Source organism: Mustela putorius, unplaced genomic scaffold (assembly GCF_011764305.1).
Source record: "Mustela putorius furo isolate JIRA1106 unplaced genomic scaffold, ASM1176430v1.1 tig00003962_pilon_pilon_pilon, whole genome shotgun sequence".
Taxonomy (NCBI): domain Eukaryota; kingdom Metazoa; phylum Chordata; class Mammalia; order Carnivora; family Mustelidae; genus Mustela; species Mustela putorius.
Genome location: NW_025422106.1, coordinates 15,239,584 through 15,262,700, shown reverse-complemented (window position 1 = coordinate 15,262,700; position 23,117 = coordinate 15,239,584). Strand labels below are relative to the sequence as shown.

Below are 23,117 nucleotides of genomic sequence, written 5' to 3'. Positions count from 1 at the left end.
TTTTTTCACATTGAGGGAGTGGGTAACTACAGCTTCTCAGAATTAGAGAAAGATTGGCCATCTAGATAAAATCTAGCTGGCAAACCTTATCCTAGGTAAAATGAAATGGGTTTATGGCTAGGTGGGAAGATTTGAAGCAGCCTACAGTCTTAATTTAAAATACTAAAGTTAAACTGCTTGTTGCATGAAAACGAATAAGGGAACTCTCCACATTGTTTATATAAGAGTCCTCGGTGTACTATGAACTGTACACACAGCTTGTACACATGTAACTTGTCTATAGTGTTACTAATATATAAATATATTAAACATAAATATAATAAATATAAAATATAAATACATCAAATATAAATATATTAAACATCAATATTGAATATTAATTTTATTTATTAATTAAACACAAAATATTAAAATTAATTTTGCTTTCCTGAAAAGTAGGGTTCTAGGAGATAATTTACACTTCAGATATTTTAGAATATCCATCAAAAATTGAACTAGTACTTACTATTTTTTCTATATTCTTTTTTTTTTTTAAATTAATTTATTTATTTGTCAGAGAAAGAGAGAGATAGAGCAAGCACATGCAGGGGGAGTGGCAGGCAGAGGGAGAAGCTGGCTCCCCACTGAACAAATAGCGCAACGTGAGACTCAGTCCCAGGACTGCGGGATCATGACCTCAGCCAAAGGCAGACGCTTAGCCGATTGAGCCACCCAGGAGCCCCATCATTGTCTGTTTTCTTATACCATGCATTTATAACCATTTCTTTGACCTTTAAACTAAACACACGGACTGTGTAATCAAGAGTATTTATTAAGAATGTTGAGAGGTTTTTTGTTTTTGTTTTTTTTAAAGATTTTTATTTGACAGACACAGCAAGAGAGGGAACACAAGTAGGGGGAGTGGGAGAGGGAGAAGCAGGCTGCCTGCTGAGCAGGGAGCCCGATGCAGGACCCAGGACCCTGGGATCACAACCTGAGCCAAAGGCAGATGCCCAACAACTGAACCACCCAGGCGCCCCAATAATGTTGGTTTTTTAATAACTTATTTAGAAGTAGGGAACTCTTAATTTTTCTCTGTTTTGCTCTCTTCTGTTCTTCCGATTTATTCAAAATTGGAAGTAAAGTTTTTCAGAATTAAAGTAACACTACCAGTAAAACCATCTGTTATAAAGCTGCCCTTTTCTTTCGCAGCCATATCCTGCTTTGCCAAAGTGAAGAAAGCTTACACTAGAGCTTACAAGTTGGTGGCTTGCCGACTACTCACAGCCACAGATGTGTTTTGATTGGCTTGCAGAGTGTTAATTTTCAAAAAATTGCCAGTATTTAAAAGTTGGGAGATTGAAATAGATATATGGATTTCTGCCTTCTCTTAAAAATGGGATGATAATGACAACAGTGGTTTTATATTCCACTTGGCAGAAGTTAACTGAGGCTGTTTGTATGGCTGCTGCTTTTAGAGGAAACATGAACTCTCTTGTTCATCCAGCCCCCACCCATTCAGCCTTACTCATTCCCATTCCCAGAGAGGCCTCTGATGATATTTAGGTGTCCAGTCCTAATTAAGGAGACTGCTGAATATTTTCTACAGGCCATGTCCTCTAATATGGTTCAGAAGCCTTGCTTCTCACCTTCTGACCTGATCTGTATATTCCTCTACGGTGTAAAGCTAACTGGGTTAACTTTCAGCACATTAAAAATATGGTATCAAGGGTGCCTGTGTGGCCCAGTCGACTCTTGGTTTCAGCCCAGGTCATGATGTCAGGTTCCTGGGATCGAGCCCCACGTCATGCACTGTGCTGGGCGGGGAGTCTGCTTGAGATCCCCCTCCCCCACTTTGTTCCCCCTTCCCCACACTCACATCCTTGAATACACTCACATGTTCTGTCTCTCGGATGAATAAGTAAATAAAACCTTTAAGACATACATGGTCTCTATAATAAGCTTGCTTCTTGACAACATGCTCACCTCAGTTTGTTTCTCCTCTCTTAATAACATTAGATCTATATTCTTCAGCTTGGTGCTCATATTCTTATCCTCCAGAATAGCCTCACTGCCCATTTTCAGCATTATTTTCCATAGATGGTAATCCAGATACCATGAGAACAGGACCATGCATGCTTTGTTGCTATTGATTCCCCTGAACATAGTATGTACTCAGTCAATATTTGTTCGTTAAGTGGCTTTGCCACTGGTTCCTGTCCTCATAGCCTCTGCTTCAGTCATAATGTTCCCTGAACATAACCCATGTTTTTGTCCCTCTTTCTTTGTTCTTGCTATTTCCTTTGTCCATTCTTTTATTCACTACATTCATCAGATATTTTTTTAATATCTGTTGGTGATGGCAACATAATGAGGACCCAGGTTAAAAATCTCTGTCTTAATGGAGTGTTCTAGTCCACAGGAAGACGGGCAATAAGTGACAAAACTCAATGTAGCAAATGTTGTTTATGATAGTGGGATTACATCAGTGTGTTACAGGAACATACAGCTGAGTCAGCTGACTCAGCTGAGAGAGGGTCAGGGAAGGTTTCCCTGAAGGAGTTGACCTCTAGACTGGTGGCTGAGTAGCATATAGGAATATGCCAGGCCAAGAGGGTGTGGAGAAGGGGATGGAGGTGAGAAACAGAATAATTTTCTAGGCTGAGGGAGTGCCTGGACCATTGGAATGATATTCCTGTCATAGTCATAATCCCGCCTGTACTTTTATCTCATGTCAGATTCCACATTCTTCATGAAACCATGGGGAGGGGGATTTTCTCTCTTCCTAAACCTACTCCAGCTCTTTGCTTATATCTCTACTGGCATTTATGATATTCTGCCATATATTTTGAAAGGGTTATTGTATCTATATTCTCTTTCCCTTATGAGTCTAATAATGTTGTGAGTCTCCGAGGTACCTAATTAAATATTTGTGGAAGTAAGAACCTACCCCGTGCAAGATAGACACTGAGCAGTATATTTAAATGTGTTTTATTATATGTAAATTATACTTTAATAAAATAAGGTGTAAGGAGGGGAAGATTATACCCTAATCCTAGGTAGCCAGAAACGATGGAAACCCAATAAGTGAAAACGGAGGGTGGTTTGCACATAATTTGTTCTGTATTCTACGTAATGATATGTGTGATTTTCTGATGCTCTTATGCTAATAGCATTCAGGACTCCTAAATTTACTGACTTACAGACTCCCTTGTCTGGAATGCATGTGAATGAGCACACTTACAAGTGCACCCTCATTTTTTTGTCCCTCCTCAGACTCCAAAAGATCGAAACGATTCTTTAAAATGATTGAAAAACATGTATATGTTTGTGGCTGAAACAGATCTGCTTCTGTTCTTCTCCCAGAAACATGGTGGTGGCTTTGAAGGAGCTATCTATTCGGGGCGACTTTCGAACTACAGTTGAATACCTCATCAAATTGTTGGAGACTGAAAGCTTTCAGCTGAATAGAATAGATACTGGCTGGCTGGACAGACTGATAGCAGAGAAAGTACAGGTGTGTGTTTTCCCACTTGCCAAACAGCTTTGGGGACTGGGTTTTTACAGGGTTGTTGTGTGATCAGTCTATGTCACTAGAGAAAATGTATTTGATTCTAATGTAAATGATGCTTGATCTACTTGGAAAAAAACTAGGAGTCAGTGTAATTTTAGCACCATGGAGTCCTCGTGCCTGTGTTACCTGGTCATTTTATGGGTTCTAGTATTACTTCCAGGGGTGTATCTGAAGAGAGGCATCCAGGGATTGAAATACGTCTGTCCTCATTTGATGTTAAGTCTGCTTCAGAGTTACCAGCTTTTACATCCATCTATCAAGTCCTGATGAGGGGGTCTCATTTAAATCAGCAGTTACCCCTTGTTTCTGAATCACTGGGCTGTTCTAAATAAGACTGTATGTAAAATCCTTAGATTCATCTAAATTATCTGAAGGTCCAAATTTCAATTATGTACCATATTTCTTTGAGATTATCATTAGCCAGATCCTTGTACCTTTTTAAATTCATTTATGACAAAATCTTGTTTTTGAATTCCTCTCTGATGAATTCAGTGGAAATCCTTAGGGAGAATAGAGAAAAAGGTGTTTTTTATCTCTATTCAAATGAAGCCTTTATTCAATTTTTTTTTTTTAAGTTTTATTCAGGGGTGCCTGGGTGGCTCAGTCATTAAGCATCTGCCTTTGGCTTGGGTCATGATCCTAGGGTCCTGGGATAAAGCCCCACTTCAGACTCCCTGCTCAGTGGGGAGCCTGCTTTTCTCTCTCATGCTCTCTCTGCTTGTGGTCCCTCTCTCACCATCTCTCTTCTCTGATAAATAAATGAATAAAATCTTAATTAAAAAAAAGATTTATTTATTCATTTTAGAGCGAGAGAGCACAAGTCAGGGAGGGCAGGAAGAGGGAAAGAGAATCTCAAGTGGACTCCAGACTGAGCATGAAGCCCAATGTTGGGCTCAGTCTTACAACCCTGAGATCATGGCCTGACCTAACACGAAGAGTCAGACACTTAGCTTAGCTGTGCCACCTATGCACCCTTGCCTCTATTCAAGTTCTAAAATTAATGTGTTTTTATCTCAAATATCAGTTGAGTAATAAGGATAGAGGTTCTCAATGCTAGCTGTTGCTTCAGAGCGAATTTGGACCTGATTTAAATTGAGGAGCCATGGTGCTAAGTGACCATGCTTTTGATCTGCCTTCTTTTTCTTTCCTTCAGGCAGAGCGACCTGACACCATGTTGGGAGTTGTATGTGGGGCTCTCCACGTGGCAGATGTGAGCCTGCGGAATAGCATCTCCAACTTCCTTCACTCCTTAGAAAGGTAGGCTTTGTTTCTCATGGGCATGTTAACCAATAGTCCTGCTTCAAAGATCGATTTATTCTTCTCTCTATTCCTGCCAGCTTGTGAATGCTACCTCTTACTCGGTGATCATGGAGGTGGGGGAGAGAAAATATGCAGGAGGTTTTGTTTTGTTTTGTTTTAAAGATTTTTTTTTGAAAGAAAGAGAGCAAGTGCAGTGGGGGGAGCAGAGAGAGAGAGGGAGAGAATCTCAGCAGACGCCTGTTGGGAACGGAGCCCATCTTGGGGCTCAATCTCATGACCCTGAGAACATAACCTGAACCGAAACCAAGAGTCAGACGCTTAACTGACTGAGGCACCCAGGCGCCCTGATGTGGGAGTTATTTTTTTTAAGATTTTATTTACTTATTTGACAGAGATCACAAGCAAGCAGAGGGAGAGGGAGTAGCAGGTTCTTTGCCAAGCAGGGAATCCAATACAGGGTTCTATCCCAGGATCCTGGGATCACAACCTGAGAAGGCAGATGCTAAACTGACTGAGCCACCCGGGTGACCCCGTTGTGGAAGTTTTTATGGCAAATTATTTGGGGACTCTAACTTTAGATTCTAGAAATTAACTTCTACCACAGTTAGAATGGGTTGCTATTCATTCATTCATTCATTCATTTGAGAGAGAGAGCAGAGGGAGAGAATCTCAGGCAGATTCCCCACAGAGCAGGGAGCTTAATGCAGGGCTTGATCTCACAACCATGAGATCATCACCCTGAGATCTGGACCTGAGCCAAAACCAAGAGTTGGGCACTCAACCAACTGAGCCATCCAGGTACCCCAGAGTGGGTTGCTTTTTAAAAACGAATTCAGCTAAAATAAGCATTTTCTCCGGTACAAGTATTAAATCTCTCGAAACCCACCCTTGTGATGAAAATCTGGTATTTCTCTCTAGAATCAAACCCTGAATATTTCATATATTACCTGTAACACCTTTCAGAAATTCATAATTGAGGGTGATATTCAGGATGACCTCATGAGTCTTGCAACTAGAGGACCAGGCCATATGGGGCTAAACTAATTTTTAACTCTGGTTCTAGAGACTAAGCTCTGCCTTTGAGTCCTTGGAGGAATGGCCCAAAGGGCTAATCATTTTAAAGCACTTTAATCACAGGCACTTTATTTCCTTCTGTGTTGTTAGGCTTATATCAGCTTTCTTTTAAGGTGTTTGAAAGGGAGAAGCAAAATTTTAAAAATTGAACTGAGATTGCACAGTTACTCAAGTCTTACGATAGGTATCTTTCATTGTGTTGCTCTCATGCACTAAAACCTTCAACAGCTCACATTACCCTCGTGTATTAAATCTAATCCCTCAGTGTGACTTTCAACTCCCTATATACTTTGACCCCTTTTTTACCAGTCAAGTTTTACTTACATCTGTTCCTCACCATGTAATCTCTAAATTAGTTAAATGGCTTCCCTGCCAGTGTACATATGTGTCATGCGTAATCTCCTCTGCAAACTTCCCTTCATCTTTTTAATGTTAGTTATTTTTTATTTATTTTTCAAACTTGTATTTTGAAGTAATTTGTTTAAAAGAAAAAAACAAAAAACGAGTGGCATGAATCGTACAACTTCTATGTATTCTTCACCCGGATTCACCAGTTATTAACATCTTGCCTTGCTTGCTTTATCACTCACTCCCTCTTTCTCTTGTGAGAAGTCTTTCTTGATAATGTTTCCCTCCGAGGCAATGGCCTTCCCTTTTGCTTGAACCCAGCCATGGCCAATTTTTTTTTTTTCTTTTACTACTTCAAATGAAGTCCCAGTTGATAACAGTAGATGGGGGTTGATTTTACTGGGGCATTTCTCTCTCTCTCTCTTTTTTAAAGTTTAATTTTCTTTCTTTCTTTTTAAAAGATTTTCTTTATTTGAGAGAGAGAGTGTGTGTGTGTGAGAGAGAGCATGAGAGGGGAGAAGGTCAGAGGGAGAAACAGACTCCCCATGGAGCTGGGAGCTTGACGCAGGACTCAATCCCAGGAGTCCAGGGTCATAACCTGAGCCACCAGGTGCCCAATTTTATTTATTTTTAATAACAAGTAATATATTCACATGGTTCAAAGTTCAAAAGGCACAAAAAGGTAGTGAAAATTTCCTTCTTACCTCTGTTCTTTGATCACCTAATTTTTTCCACTATGTCAACTCATGTTACCAGTTCTTCTGTAACCTTCCAGACATATTTTAAATTTATATAAGCATGTACATGTAATATTTATTTCTTCCCACCCCTTATTTTTTTAGAAACACAAATGGTAGCATACTCTGGAACTGTTCACAATTTCACTTGCTTTTTTCACTTAACAGTGTATTTTGGAGAGTAGTCTGTATTAGGACATAAAAGCCTCCATCTTTCTGGGTGCCTGGCTGGCTCAGTCAGTAGACCATACAACTGTTAATCTCAGGGTCATGAGTTCAAGCACCACACTAGGTATAGAGATTATCAATAAGTAAACTAAAAATATATATATACATAAAAGCCTTCTGCTTTCTTTTTAATGACTGTATAATTTTTCATTATAGGGCCTTTTCGTAATTCATGTATCAGTCCTTTACTGATGGTCCTTTAGGCTGTTTCCAGTCTTGATAGTCCAGGAAGTGCTACCATTAATAACCTTGAGATTTCCTGACAAACTTCTGGAACTTTCTAGAAGTAAATATGACTTATGTTTTTGTTCTTTCAGGGGTCAAGTCCTTCCTGCGCATACGCTTCTGAATACAGTAGATGTTGAACTTATCTATGGGGGAGTCAAATATGTACTTAAGGTATGCCGAACCCCACAGAAAACTACACCTTACTTTTTGTTTTTCTTTGTTAGCTTGCTTTCTTTAGGTTAAGGGATGGGGGAAATGTTTGGTTTACTTCAGGGTAGGGTATTGGTGAAATTGCTGTCATTATTTGTGTCAGTAGCCTAAAGTAGTATTTGATGTTTCTATAAAAATGTTTCAGTGTTCTTTAATGTGACATAGGAGTCAGAGAACAACCAGACTAGGGGAAAGCATCTAAGGTTGCCCTATTCGCTTGTAGCAGGACTAAGCCCTGCCCACAGACATTGATGCTAGGAGCACCTTCTTCTCTGGGAGATGTTTCTTACCTATATTTTTGAGGTAGTGTCTTTTTTTTCCTGGGGCTCCACCTGGAAGGGACACACTGACTTGTCCCTTCTGGTTCTCATTCCCTGCAGGTGACGCGGCAGTCCCCTAACTCCTATGTGGTGATCATGAATGGTTCGTGTGTAGAAGTAGATGTGCATCGGCTGAGTGATGGAGGGCTGCTCCTGTCCTATGATGGCAGCAGTTATACCACGTACATGAAGGAGGAAGTGGATAGGTAAGGGGCTGTGTGTGGGCAATTTGCTGGTCTTTGTGGCAACCTTTCTTCTCGGTAGTCACTAGCTCTGGGGCTTTTTCAAGGTCTTTTGGATATTCTTTTTTAAACAAAAAGAGTACATGTACTTAACAAAAATTTTAGGAATACAAAAGTGTTTACAGTTAAAAACATTGTTTCTCTGCCCCTCCAGTGTGAGTAGGCCATGAAAAATAAGTTTCCCTCTCTTTAAGCAACCACCATTAACAGTTTATTTTTGCAGAAGTTTTATACATGTAATTTATGTATATGTACATACTGTGTTTTTCTTCTGACTACATTCACAAATAAAAATAATGCTTAGACACTGTTCTGCACTTCATTTTTTTATTATAGATTTGTTATAGATATAACATAGATTATAGCCTGTTTACCATCAGTCATTTAGTGTTGTTGTGTCAGTGAAATGAATTAGTACATGTAAAATGTTCAGAACATTGTCTGGTACATAGTAAGAGTTCAAGTAAGAGTTCAAGAAAGCTGCTATTATATTGTCATCATCTTCATGTTTGTTTTTTTTAAGTAGAGGTGTCTATTATTTTTAATGGTCATATAGTATTCCATTGTATGGTTGTACTATAATTTATTTAACCTGACCCGTATTGAAGGAAGTTTTGGTTACTTGGCATTGCCAACAAAGAGAAAATGAGTGTTCTGTGCGTCTGTGTGTGTATATAGGTAAAATTTCCAGTTTTGGCCTGTGTGTGTATATATGTGTTGTGTTTTTCTTTTATTTAAGATTGACATCATTCTACCATTCTCTTTTACAACCCAAGGTGCTTTATTGGCTTCCTCTTTATCTCCTAGGTATCGTATCACAATCGGCAATAAGACCTGTGTGTTTGAGAAGGAAAATGACCCTTCTGTGTTGCGCTCGCCTTCTGCTGGGAAATTAATCCAGTACATTGTGGAAGATGGAGGCCATGTGTTTGCTGGCCAGTGCTACGCTGAAATTGAGGTCAGGGTGGGGACGGGACACTCAGAGTATGGGAGGGAAGATAGGAAGAGTGTGTGCTGGGGTGGACTAAGACTGAAGAGTAACAGAAAAGAAATAGAAAATAGAAAGTAAAAAGCATTAGTTGGTTTAATTGGCTTATGAATACAATTTTAAAAACAAATAAGAGGGGCACCTGGGTGGCTCAGTGGGTTAAGCGTCTGCCTTCAGCTCAGGTCATGATCTCAGGGTCCTGGGATCGAGCCCTACATCAGGCTCTCTGCTCAGCGGGGAGTCTGCTTCCCCCTCTTTCTCTGCCTGTCTCTCTGCCTACTTGTGGTCTCTTTCTGTCAAATAAATAAAATCTTTAAAAATAAATAAAAATAACAAGAAGCTCACAGTTTTTCTTTGACAGATGAGCAATCTTTTCCTCCGAAGATAGATACTGAGCAGCAGCACTTACTGAGTCAGGAATCATGCTAAGTGCAGGTTATACAGAAAAGAAATATGATAGGTGGAGTGGGGCCGCAAAACAGACAAGTAATGAAATATGGATTCTGAGTGAGCTAAGCACAGAGTTCAGGGGCCACTTAACCCAGACTGGGGTGCAGCTGGTTTATGTGATGGGTAGTAGGGGAGGACTTCTGAAAGAGAGAGGACTTCGATCCTACTTTTGAAAGGTAGATGGTATTACCAGGTGAAGAAGGGCACGGTGAATGTGGAAAGGGAAGTGTGCAAAGGCACAGAAGAGAGTGTAGTATATTTAGGGAACTGCAAGGGCATATTGTACTGCTTGAGAATGGACTAAGGTTAAATGGGAAGTGGCAAGCCAAGATGCTAAATAAGTAATCAGAACTTGGTCATTAAGGACCTTATGAGACATACCAAGATGTTGCTACTGTCCTGGAGGCAGTAGGAGTCCCTGAAGGATTTTATACAGAAGAGTGACACACTGAGATTTGGACTCTAGAATGATTGCATTTAGTGACCTTGTTGAAGATGTGTAGCAGGTAGGGTATTCTGCTGGGAGGTTTTTCAAGTACTCTAGGCCAGACATGGTGAGGGCCTAAACCAAAGAGATGGCAAGAGAGGAAGATATTTCTGAGAGATATTTAGAAGAGGTCCTTGGCTGGCCTCAGTAATTGGGTTAGGGAGAAAGAGGAGTAAAGAATGACTCTCGGGTTTTGGCATGGGAATCTGAGGTGGACAGACTGAGCACCTAAATCCATGGGTATGAGGAGGCTAAATCGTTAATCAGTCTAAGAATAAAACAAGTAAAACAGAGGCACCTGGGTGGCTCAGTCATTAAGCAGCTTCCTTCGGCTCAGATCATGATCCCAAGGTCCTGGGATCCTGCATCAGGCTCGTCGTTTGGTAGGAAGGCTGCTTCTCCCTCTGCTTGTGTTCCCTCTCTCACTGTGTGTGTGTGTGTGTGTGTGTCTCAAAAAAATAAATAAAATCTTAAAAAAATAAATAAAACACAAACTATGGCAAAATCAGTTTCAACATTAGAAATAAGAAATGTTAGTAGCTGTCCTTAATCCCTAAAACTAGGTACTGAGAGCATTTTCTAATTGCCTTCCTGTGTGCTCTTGGAGGTTTCAGGTTTCTCACTTTTCTGGACTGATTTAGAGCTAGTATGACTTAGATGCTGAGGGAAAAACTAGCTTCTCTAAATCATTCATCTGTGTAAAGAGAGGGTAAACTCTAATTTTATTTTTTTCATTATAGGTGATGAAGATGGTAATGACCTTAACAGCTGCAGAGTCTGGCTGTATCCATTATGTCAAACGGCCTGGAGCAGCTCTTGACCCTGGCTGCGTAATAGCCAAAATGCAGTTGGACAACCCCAGCAAAGTCCAACAGGTGAGTAGGAAGGTACTTTTAATTTTGCTCTCCAAGAGCTGATTACATGGTAGGGGTAGCTTGGAGGGGCAGATGATTTCAGTGCTTAGTTTTCTTAAGCTTTTCTTTTCTTAAGCTGCTTTCCCTCTGATCTCCTGCCTTGTATTTGTGCCTGTAGTGTTATGGAATTAGACTTCACAAGAATTACTACAATGCTAAGATTCTATGATTTCTTCATGACACTCTGTCCACTGACTTCTCTCCTTGTAGCTGCATACGATAAAGGGACTTCTTGATTGTGAATGATGAATCTGAGTTGTAGTGGTGTGTGTGTAAGCTGCATAGAAGGTAGTGGGTGACTTGCTTTCTCATTGGCATTGGCAGGCTGAGCTTCACACGGGTAGTCTACCACGGATCCAGAGCACGGCCCTCAGAGGCGAGAAGCTCCATCGAGTGTTCCACTATGTCCTGGATAATCTGGTCAACGTAATGAATGGATACTGCCTTCCAGATCCTTTTTTTAGCAGCAGGGTACGAATCACTTCTGTTGGGGAAAGAATGTACAAATAGGGTACCTGTTCTCCAAGATAGTTTAAAAATCACATGAGGATTTAGAGGGAGGGAAAGAAAGTTGTTTGGCCTGAGACCATGATTTATGGGATTTGAAGTCTTTAAATCCTTGCTGCTTATCTGTGTTACTGACTTCACATTTAATTGGGATTTAAACCAGGGAAAAAGGGCAGTGTTAGATGCCTGTATTAGAGTTTCACAGTAAATACTGTATGGTACTGAATTCAGATGTATCACTTTATTTGAGGGATTGTGTTAATTTTGTCTGGATCTTACTTTATTACTTTCTTCTCAGGTAAAAGACTGGGTAGAGCGGTTGATGAAGACCCTCAGAGATCCCTCCTTGCCCCTCCTAGAATTGCAAGATATCATGACCAGTGTCTCTGGCCGTATTCCCCCCAACGTGGAGAAGTCTATCAAGAAGGAAATGGCTCAGTACGCTAGCAACATCACATCAGTCCTCTGTCAGTTTCCCAGTCAGCAGGTATTTAGAGAGTGACACTGTCATTCTCTACTAGCTACTACACAACATTCATTCTTCTCATAGCTACCAGTTCTGGAGTTCACGTTCTAAGATTCCTTCCTGGTTGGATCCTTTCTCTGGAGCTTGTGCTTTTGAAGTCTTGAGTGTTGTGCCCTTCACAAAAGTGTCTCAGGATATAAGCCCAATAACAAAAGTACTAGATGTAAAATGTAAAGTGTTTGTGGTTATGAGGAAAACTTATTGGCGATGTATTTCATAGAGGTTTATTCTTGGGCCTGTGCTCTAATCAGAAGAATTTTGTGAATGTAAAGTAGAGGGATATTTGTAGTTTTATTAGCAGTGACTTCCTTACCACACTGGCAGCATGCTCCTTATCCTTTGCTAATTTACATTAGGGAGTTAAGCTAGGCAAGTAGGGGATAAAGTACGGACCATGACCATAAGTATATCCTGCCTATCAAGGGCCTCTGGTAGGGTGGTAGCTTTTGTGATACACTCATTAGTTCATCTGGGAAAGGGTGAAAAGAAATAAAAGTTGCTCATTTAACACAAGCCTCTAAAACTATGCCCAGTAACATCCAGCTATTCCCAACACATTAAAGATAGACGTGATCATGTTATAATTGAGATTACTGGTGGCGATCCTACAAAGGCTAATACTTTGGGTCCCTTTGTTGGGTTGGGTTCATTTTTTTCCTCTTTTTTCTGCTTTAGATTGCCAACATCCTAGATAGCCATGCAGCTACATTGAACCGGAAATCTGAGCGGGAAGTCTTCTTCATGAACACCCAGAGCATTGTCCAGCTGGTACAGAGGTAGTTACATGTAACTCCAGAAGAAAGATTCCTTTCTTCTAAGTGGTCACCGAGAGATTTACCTCAGGTTTGACTAGAGAAATTAGCACTTGTATCTTAGAAAATACCTTGTATCTTCTACATCTTAGAATTGTGAGCTAAAATATTCCTGATGACTTCTTTCTAGTCTGCATCATTCTGTTGAGTATTAAGTCACAGAAATTTCAATCGCTTTCTTTTTCCTTGCAATTTTGATGAAACTCCCGATTTTTCTTCTGGCATAGGGTTGAGTACAACATTCATTCTTCTCAGCTTATGGAGCCAACTGTTGGACTGAAGGAACATTGACAGAACATTTTCAACTTTGAGATGCTCATAAATTTTTCAGATAGCCCTTAGCCATTTCAGGAGTGTAGTGATCATTTCTACTTAGCAGTGGGAACTGAATCAAGTTCTGTTAGGTGGGGCTAGCAAGTGGTTTGGGGGGGTTGTTTTGTCCTCCTTTTTTCCTCTCTCTCTTAATTAAAAAAAGCAAAAACAAAAAACCTTGTCTAGACAGATATCTCAGATATCTTAGGCTTAGAATTTAAGTTGATCCAGTTAGTTGATTTTAGGCTGGCCCCTGCCCTGTTCTAGAATTTAGAGGGAAAACGGTGCAGTAGAAAATCTAGAAGGTGAACCTGGACTCTGGGCTTATTATTTAAATAGTCTGTTATTTAATCATGTTGGTCTGTAGGGTTTTTCAGTGGAGACTTTTTTTCCGGCTGCCTAGGTACCGAAGTGGCATCCGAGGCCACATGAAGGCTGTGGTGATGGATCTGCTGCGGCAGTATCTGCGAGTAGAGACCCAGTTCCAGAACGGTAAGCCTGTTCCTGAGGACTGTGTTTCTGAAAAGGCTTCCCTGTAGGACTGTGCAGCCGCTGAGCCAGTTCTCCCTGTCACTAACACCCGGACATGAACAAAACTCGTCCTCCTGTCACCCTTTCCTTAAAAACTAAACCTCCACATCCCACTAGTGCCCAAGAAATGATAACAAAACAGTTTGATGAGATTGTGACTCTGGTAGTGCTTCTGGGAAAGAGCGGCAATAATTTTTCTAGTAGAGATTAGTATTCCCTGTTGATGTCATCTTGACCTTGTTTAGCGAGAGTTGGTTGAGTCATGACCAGGCTGAAATTGAAAAACTCTATCTGAAGAGCTTGCCTCTTGGCAGCTAATCCACGGATTGAGCCACAGTCATCTGAAAAGGGCTCAGATTTTCCACTACTTTTCAGTGTATCATTTCAGTGGAATTTATCCCTGGCTTTCTCTGAAGAGCTTCATTAAATGATGTATAAAGTCTCTAAATGTGAAACTGGGATTTTAAAAGCGGCGTGCTGCTGATACTGCTTCTTGCCACAAGGTGGCAGTGAAACATCATAGAATTTGAAATACTACTTCATGTTTTCTCACAGGTTTTGCTTTCTTTTGCATCACCCGTAAACAGCAAAAATACTCAAGTGAAAATTAGCAAACTAAATCCATCAATGTATAAAATAATACATCACAACCAAAGTTTCTTTATCCCAGTACTGCAAGCTTGATTAATATTGGAAAACCAACTACTATAATTTATCATCTAGGAGATTCAAAGAGGAAGAACCATGGTCATCTAAAGATATTGGGGGGGAACATTTGACAGAATTTAATATTCATTCATGATAAATAAACTCTTAGCAAATGATGAATAAAATGGAACTTTTTTAAACATGTGAAGTTCCCCCAGAAAAAAATCCATAGGAAATTTTATGCATACTGTTAAAATTAAAAGTATTGTTGAGAGCATACCCTTTGAGGTAGAAGTAAGACAAGGGCACTGGCTTTCACTGCTGTTTAGCATCATATTAAATGAGCTGGTGCAGTAAGATAAAAAGCACTTAAAGCTATGAGAACTAGAAAGGAGTAGGGAATATATCTGCCACTATTAGATATGATGTCTACCTGAAAAACCTCAAAATATCCACATATTTATTATTAGAATTAAAGTCTAACAAGGTTGTCAAATGCAAAAGCCAATATATAAAATCCAATATATGTTTGAATTTTGTATATCTCTATAGTACAACAGTTGCTTGGAAGAGCAGTTTAGAAAAGTAGGCCATTTAAAATAGCAACCCAGAATATGGAATACTAAGGAATAAGTCTAACAAAAAATGTACAAGCCTCTTTGGAAGAAAATTATAATGAGTAAACAATAATAAAGATCTAAATAAATATCACAGTCTTAGATTAATATATACTTACAAAGTATTGGTTCTCCTTGAATTCATCTATAGATTTGTCGATGTTCCAGCAAAAATCCTAGTAGGGAATATCCATGGAATTTGTTGAGCTAATTTTAAAATGTGCATGAAAGATAAGTCTGACGATAACCAAGACACTTCTAAAGAAATACAGGGTGGGGGATTTGTCCAGTCAAATATCAAGAGTTAATATAAACTCATATTAATGAAGAGATTGTGATACTAGTGTAGGGACAGCTTAATAGACTGATGGAATTAACAGCGTAGAAATAGGTCCACACGTATATGAAAATTTACATTATAACACAACAGGCATTATAGATCATGAGCAAAGGATAGACTTTTCAGGAAATGATATACTACTGCAATGTCTTATTTATTTACAAAACCAAAAAAGAAATTGAATCCCTACCTTAAATCATATACACAGAAATCAATTCCAGATGAATTAAAATTAAAGACTTAAACATGTTCTATAAAGGCAGAACTACTAAATTTTTAGGAGAATAGTCTCATGACCTCAAGGTAGGGAAGATTTTGTCATAGAAGGCACACAAGGTGCAAACTATGCAGGAAAAAGCTGATTATTTTGACCCTACTTAAGAGCTTCTATTCATGAAAAGATCCCAAAAAGAGACTGAAAAATAAGCCACAAGGTGGGAGAAGGTATTTACAAAACCTGCACCTAACAAAGGGTGTTAATAAAGGACAACCTCATAGAAAAATGGGCAAAAGATAATTCACAAAAGGGGGAATACAAATGATCCATAAATGTATGAAAAGACGTTCAAGCTCATTAGTAATTAGTGAAATGTGAGGAAAAATGAGTCTGGCAAAAATTAAAAAGTCAGTATCTTCCACATCTTCTATGAGCGACAGTGCAAATTTCCAAAGTACAAGCCACTTTGGAAAAGTTCAGCAGAACCTAATAGAGTTGAACTTTTTAAAATACTCTTCAACCGGGTGCCTGGATGGCTCAGATGGTTAAGCATCTGCCTTTGGTTCAGATCATGATCCTAGGGTCCTGGGTTCAAGCCCCCGACATCAGGCTCCCTGCTCAGTGCAGAACCTGTTTCTCCCTCTCCCTCTGCCATTCCCCCTGCTTGTGCTCTCTGGTTTTATCTCTCTGTCAAATAAATAAATAAAATCTTAAAAAAAAAACACGAAAAACTCTTCAACCTAGCAATTTACTCTTAGATAATAAGACTCTAGAGAAACTCTTACGTATAAGGCCTACTCGTGGTAGCATTGTTCATAATAGCAAAAAAGACAGGAAACAATTAGAAATTAGATAAGTAGGATAGATAATTGAGTTCTAGTATATTCCTACAATGGATTACTGTACAGTGAAAGTAGATGAACCAAGTTACACATAGGAACAAAAGGATAAATTTCAAGAATGTAACATTGAGAGATAAATAGAATAAATGTAAAGAAAAGTCAAAGAGGGGCGCCTAGGTGGCTCAGTGGATTAAGCCGCTGCCTTCAGCTCAGGTCATGATCTCAGGGTCCTGGGATCCATCCCTGCATTGGGCTGTCTGCTCAGCGGGGAGCCTGCTTTACCCTCTCTCTCTGCCTGACTCTCTGCCTACTTGTGATCTCTGTCTTTCAAATAAATAAATAAAATCTTAAAAAAAAAAAAAAAGGAAAAGAAAAGTCAAAGAATGAGTAACATGAAATTCAGCTTAGTTATTTCTGATGGGCGCACATAGGATCCTTCAAAGATCATTAAAAATGTTATAAGATAGATAGTAGTTACCAGGGTGTTTATTCTTCTGCATATATGTTTCGCCATAAAAATTTTTTAAAAAGATAAGTTGGTATCATTGCTTTCTTTCTGCTTAGGGTCTTTGCTGTCTCTTCCCTGGGTAAATAGTTTTTTTATTTCTCCTGGTCCTAGTAAATCCCTTTACCAAGACATATTTCTGTTGTCTCTTCACAGCTGTCTTGGTTGGAGAAAGTATGAATATGGATAGGCCAACCATTTCTTAAATGGCCTCTATTTGTTCTCAATGGGTCTTGTAGGAAATTTTCAGCTCCTAAATATTGTAGCCCACTGTTATTCAAATACATTTAGTTTCATTTTGGGGAAGAAAACAAAACAAAACACCTCATGTCAGTCTCTAATATTTAAAACACAGCCAAGTTAACCCTGACTGAATGTGCTCAGTATTCTAGGAATCCATGGTATTACAGTCGAACTGTTCTGGTTTGTAACTTAACATGGAATCTGAACTGAGGTAATTAATCCTTTAGTGTTGTCACGATTTCATAAAATTCTGACCTTGAGACTTTTTGAACGCTAATTCTCCTTTACTGAGGTAAGCTGTTTTCTGAAGAACTGATATTGTATCCCATGGTGGATATCACTATAGTACAGCTGAAGCTTATGCTTCTGTTGCAAAGCATAGCTTTTCTGGCTAGAACTAACCTGCCCCTGGTGGCATTATGAAGGGCCAGTGAAAATATGCATAACCATACCCTCCCTACAGACCTTTTGACTTAATTCAGGGTTCTCCTTGATCTCTGCCTTAGTTTGGATTTGGAAGCCTAGGCATTGCTTAGCTGTTTCATGTATTTACGGGGAAAAATGTTGATTTCAGAGGTAGCAACTGTCCCCTCTTGTAGATATTGACAGGTTAGTATGGTCTTTATTTTTGAGCTAAAACTGTTCCTTATAGGTAGGGTGAAACATTTTCAGTGAGTCAAACATGAAACCAGAAACTTAAGCTGGGGGCTGACTTTAAAGATCATCAAGCTTTTTAAGCAGCAGAACCCTTTCTGCTAAGGAAATCATTTCAGGAAGCTAAATGAGTGAGTTTATAGTAAGGATGGGGGTTGGAATTATCACCAGCCACCCAGACTCTAAGACCCACTTTTCCTCCACTCCTTTTGAGGGCGGGGGGTGGGGGTGGGTGGGTGGGGCAGGATGAAAATGAGACTCAGAGAGGTAAAGTGATTTGCCAAGGAGCACAAAGGAAATTGGTAACAGAGCTAGGTTATGAGCCCCCATCTTAGACCAGATTGCTGGACTCCTAGTCCAGCGTTTCTTTTACTAAACCTCACTGCCAATTCTGTACAAATTCATCCAAGAAAATTCTTAGGATGTTTCCTCTCACTGCTTATCAGGTGAAGGCTATAAAAAAATAGCAGGTAACTGTGAAAATTCACCCAATGGATGAGGACCAGTTCTTTTTGCTGCTTGCAGGTCACTACGACAAATGTGTGTTTGCCCTTCGAGAAGAGAACAAGAGTGACATGAACACTGTACTGAACTATATCTTCTCTCATGCCCAAGTCACCAAGAAGAATCTTCTGGTCACAATGCTTATCGTGAGTACCGTTTTTCAAAACCTGTAAGGATGGTTGATGTGAAGAAAGCATTTCTCCTCCTGAGGTTCTGTGGTCAGAGGAAAAGCTCCTTGTCTTTTTGTAATTGGGGGATGAGTGGTGCTTGGGTTGTCGGTGAACCATTTTCTTACCCTCTCCCTCTGTCCTTGACCTGAAGGAACCTGCCGTAGTCAGGAAAGGATTGTTCTGGCTATTGTGTATGGAGTCACACATAGGAACTCTGATCTCTTGACTCTGTTTAGAGATGCCTTGTGCTTCCCCATTCCTGCTGTCACTTGTGACAGTAGCTTTAAAATGTACTCTTACCTAGCCAGTATACTTTTTTTTTTAAAGATTTTATTTATTTATTTGACAGATGGAGATCACAAGTAGGCAGAAAAGCAGGCAGAGAGAGAGAGGAGGAAGCAGGCTTCCTGCTGAGCAGAGAGCCCGATCCCAGCATCCTGGGATCCCGACCTGAGCTGAAGGCAGAGGCTTTAACCCACTGAGCCACCCAGGCGCCCCTAGCCAGTATACTTTGTCATGATAACTCTTGTTTGTTCCATGGATATCTGCAAGGGCTCTTAAGTCCCCAAACTTAAGAACAAAGCTTAAGAACAAAATGTAGTGTTAAAATTTCAGTACTGCCCCTCCCACCAAAGAAATTTAAATTTACTCTGCAACTTCTTTGGGTCCCTTTCTCTTTTACTTACATGGAACCCTAAGCTCAGATTCTTGTACTGGTAATGGATATATGCTTTTGTCCCCATAACCACATAATACGAGAATTAGTAGAAAGTGGCAAATAGAGGTGAGACTAGTAAATGTGATTAGAATTAATATACATTTGACCAATGGGTAAAAGTTCTGTGGACTTTGAACTTAAGGATTTTAAAAGATGGTTTGTAAGTCCTTCACTCCTAGAGTTTTCCAGTTGAGTTAGTTCTAGGAATCAGAGAACAATAGGACTGACTATTCTTAGAGTCCCTACCCCATGAACAATTAACTGCCTGGCTACTGTCTGTTGGTCTTTTGGGGGGACCAAAGTACCTTTTACTCCTAGAATTTCCTCGCTTGTTCCTTTGTGGAATTGGCATTCTTGGTACCTTGATTCCATCATTCTTCTTGGAGGGAAAAAAAAAATAAAACTATAAATCGTCACTGTGGTTTTTTATTTCATAGTTCAGAATAAAGGGAAACTAATTAGCTCACATTTCTGGTTAAGAGCAGTGCCACAACTTCATATATGCCTAGCCTGGTTAACTCTCGAGGATATAACATTTTTTTAGAATAGCCACTTCTAAAAACATGTAATTATAGGGAGAGTTCATTACCTTTGCTACCCTAGAATGGCTAGATGGTGGGGAAATCAGAAGACACATTTGAAAGGAAAAAATATGTATCAGCACTATATAATACTTCAACTCCCCTAAGTGACGGGTTTTGACAAAGAAGTGCTTTTATCTATGGCAATTTGCTGATTTTTTTTTTCTCCGTCAAACGGAGGAAGAAATCTCTGACCAGTTAGTTGGTTGTTGTTACTGTTTTTGTTGTTTTTTTTATTTCAATACAAGGATTGCTAATTTTCATTTGGATAAAACCAGACTTTCTGGCCAAAAAGGGTAATGAGGGAGTGGAAGAATCTCTCAGTTTGGACCTAAAATGGGGCATATTTGCCTTTTTAGGGAGCTAATGATGGTGAGTTTTCATTTTATTATGATTACCTTTTTAAGGACTTAACAGTTTTCTGCACTAAAAATAGACCAAAGCCCAGAATCCTTGGAGCAGCAGAAGAGTAATGATCGTCCAAGACTGTCGCTGGGTTTCTTAAATTCTAATTTGTAAGATATAGGGGCTCGGCTCGCTCCTTTTGCGGAGTGATTGTAAGTAACGCTTGCCTTAAGAATCTCATTATTGGAACACGGAGCCATATTTCCTCTGAGAATTCTGGAGTAGCTTTGAGCCGGGGCTGTTCATTTCTCAAGTAATCACGCTGGTGTGATGGAGAGAGAAAATGGCAGCTGTTCGGAGCTCAGGCCTTCAATTTTCTTCAGAGTCCAGTCACTCAAGTGTGTAATTACACGGGGGGTGCTGCAGAGGCGTTGGGCCCTGTCAGAGAACTGGTTTGAGGCTTTGCTTTTTGCTTTTGCCAGTCAGGACAGGCAGAAGCCAATGGGACTCTGACTTGCTGCTGTTCTTTTTTCCCCACCTTGTCATCCTGATTACTTCTTACCTGCATGGATAGTGCCCCAACTTTCTTTCCAACAGGCTGAGCTCTTTGGAGAAAAGAGCTATTGTTAGTATTTGGGTTTGGATGAATAGGGTGGATGCGAAGGAGTCAGAGGGAGGAGGAAGAGGAGGAGGAAAAGGTTGAAGATGTGGACCAGAAAGATGGATTTGTCCTTCTCTTTATTTCGGCATTTCACATTTTTCTTAAAACAAAAACAACAAACCCAAACTCAGTAAACAAAGTAGGATCTGTAGGCTTTCATATCATTGAATTTCTTTTGAAATATCAGCTGCTTTCATCTTATCCTAGAGATTTGGAAAACAAGAAGTTAATTGATATGCTCGAGCTGAGGGTCAGCTAGCCATGTCCTATGCAGCAGGAACGAGAGCTCAAAAGGTACTCCCTTCTGACCTGATACTACTGAATACCAGATGTGGGTCTCCTCATTCCTTCCCTGGTAATGGTCAGGTCTCACAGCCATCACCCCGCCCCATGTCTGCATTAATGTTGGTGGCTGATAAGAGCTATTTTACTGGCTTGGCTCACTCTTTCTCTAGGTCTGTCTTTTACAGATATCACCTGCACATGGTAGCATTTGAATTCCCTAGCTTGTGTTCTCTACCACTTCCCCTTTCTCTGCTTACCTTGGCTTCCTGATTGATGGTTATGTGCCCGGCATTTCAATCTTTGCTTTCTAGAAGTAGAATTGTTCATGGTGTGCTTTGCTGAGCTAGATGATGATTTCTGGGCTTTTGAACCTAGAGGGAGGGATCAAGACAATCAGGTTTCTGTGAATCAGTGTTAGAAAATGTGGGCTGCTCCAAAGAAGCCCTCATCGCCTCCAGGCATGTATTAACATAGTGCCTAGTACTAACTTGCTTCAAGGACTCTGGAGCAAATTTGTTCTAATCTTCCCCCTATCTGGAAAGTAGAATACCAAGTAAAATGCTAGTCTCATCATTTTTTTGTCCATTTGGAGGAACATGGTGCCTTGTTTAAAACTGAAGGCTGGAAGACCAAATTTATTTTTATGAAAGCTTTACTTAAGAGGTTATTATGATTTTTTTTTTTTCTTTTTAAGAGAGAGCTCAAGTGGGGAGGGGCAGGGGGAGAAGAGAAAGAGTCTTAATGAGACACGGGGCTCTATCTCACAACCCTGAGATGGAGACCTGAGCTAAAATTAAGAGTTGGTTGCTTAACCAACTGAGCCACCTAGGTGCCCTTATTTAAGAGGTTGTGTAGCCAAATTAAGCAGTTTGGCACCAATAAAAAGTATCAACATCCTTGTAGCAGCGGTCGAGATGGCGAAGTATCCAGTAGTCAGCCACCTTGATGCTGAGTAGTCCTCCCCTCACTACTTATTTGTTATTTCTGGAATGGTCCACATGAACATGATACAAACCATGCTCCTCATGAGTAATGCTGGGGCCTGTGAGCCTCTGATTTGGTTTAGATGAGGAGCCTTGCCTTCTTCCTCTTAACATGACTGCAAATAGTTTTATCCAGTGTGTAAATAAGGAAGTCGTCATTCTCTGTGAACCCAAGTTTACTGAACAAGGGTGATATTAACAATGTCTTGTTAAACCTGTCCCATGACATCCTTGGAATGTCAAAAAGTCTACCTGTGACTGGAAGAAATTACTAGTCCATTGCTGATTTGGGGGTTAGTGCCTCACCCACCTGAGCAATAGTGTCGTGAGAGCATTACACATCAGTCACAATCGGTTTTTAATTGCCTTAGGATGCTAAGATCAAGTTGGATTATGTTGGGCTGTCCTGGCAGTCAGCTGCATAACTTGGATGGTTTTGACACTTAAGCATGCTCGTTAAATTTCTGTAAATCTGAAATACTCCCTGTTGTTAGCCATCATCCAGGTTAAGAGTAAATATAAGAAGTAAGTGTGTGATACCAGTCTTAACCATTACTGAATAATTCTGTTAACTTTGGCCTACAAATTTATGCAAGTAACCTGTAATTCCAGAACCAGCAGGTAGGCTCATTAAAAGAACCTCTTTATATTGAGGAAACACGTCTGCTGACATAGTCACTATTTAATGTCATTGTTACAAAGTGTTCACCAGAATTAGGTGATGATTTGGGGCTTCCCATTTGGAAGGCTGTCTCTAGGCTAGAGGGCCATAAACTATTAAAATGGCCTTTAGTCCCTGGCGGTTTCTTTTAGGACCTGAACATTGTCCAGGTCAAGGACAAGAGAAAGTTGAGAAGGTTATCTTATATGTGATTTTCTAATGTCAGTCTTTTACTAAGTACTCATGATGACAATGGAGAAAATAGTATTTGAATGGAAAATCCAAGTCAGGATAAACTAATGGAGGTAATGGTTTATTGATACTGTATTTGCTGCTTCTTGTCCCTCTGGGACAAGAAGGTTTGGTTTCTGTACTTTATTACAAGGACCCCAGGAGGACTGTGAGCTGGTGATTGT

At 39.9% G+C, this 23,117-nt stretch overlaps 1 protein-coding gene across 8 annotated transcripts in view; it reads left to right on the top strand.

Moving 5' to 3' along the window:
• Positions 1 to 23,117, top strand: part of ACACA (acetyl-CoA carboxylase alpha) — a 283,911-nt gene that overhangs the window by 123,686 nt on the left and 137,108 nt on the right. For all 8 annotated transcript variants that reach the window (XM_004747175.3, XM_004747176.3, XM_004747174.3 and 5 more), the window contains 11 exons: positions 3,346 to 3,496; positions 4,707 to 4,810; positions 7,518 to 7,599; positions 8,019 to 8,164; positions 9,008 to 9,158; positions 10,866 to 11,000; positions 11,364 to 11,510; positions 11,845 to 12,033; positions 12,748 to 12,848; positions 13,600 to 13,688; positions 18,319 to 18,443. In XM_004747175.3, coding sequence (XP_004747232.1) covers positions 3,346 to 3,496; positions 4,707 to 4,810; positions 7,518 to 7,599; positions 8,019 to 8,164; positions 9,008 to 9,158; positions 10,866 to 11,000; positions 11,364 to 11,510; positions 11,845 to 12,033; positions 12,748 to 12,848; positions 13,600 to 13,688; positions 18,319 to 18,443 — 1,420 coding nt within the window. The remainder of the gene's footprint in view (positions 1 to 3,345; positions 3,497 to 4,706; positions 4,811 to 7,517; positions 7,600 to 8,018; positions 8,165 to 9,007; positions 9,159 to 10,865; positions 11,001 to 11,363; positions 11,511 to 11,844; positions 12,034 to 12,747; positions 12,849 to 13,599; positions 13,689 to 18,318; positions 18,444 to 23,117) is intronic.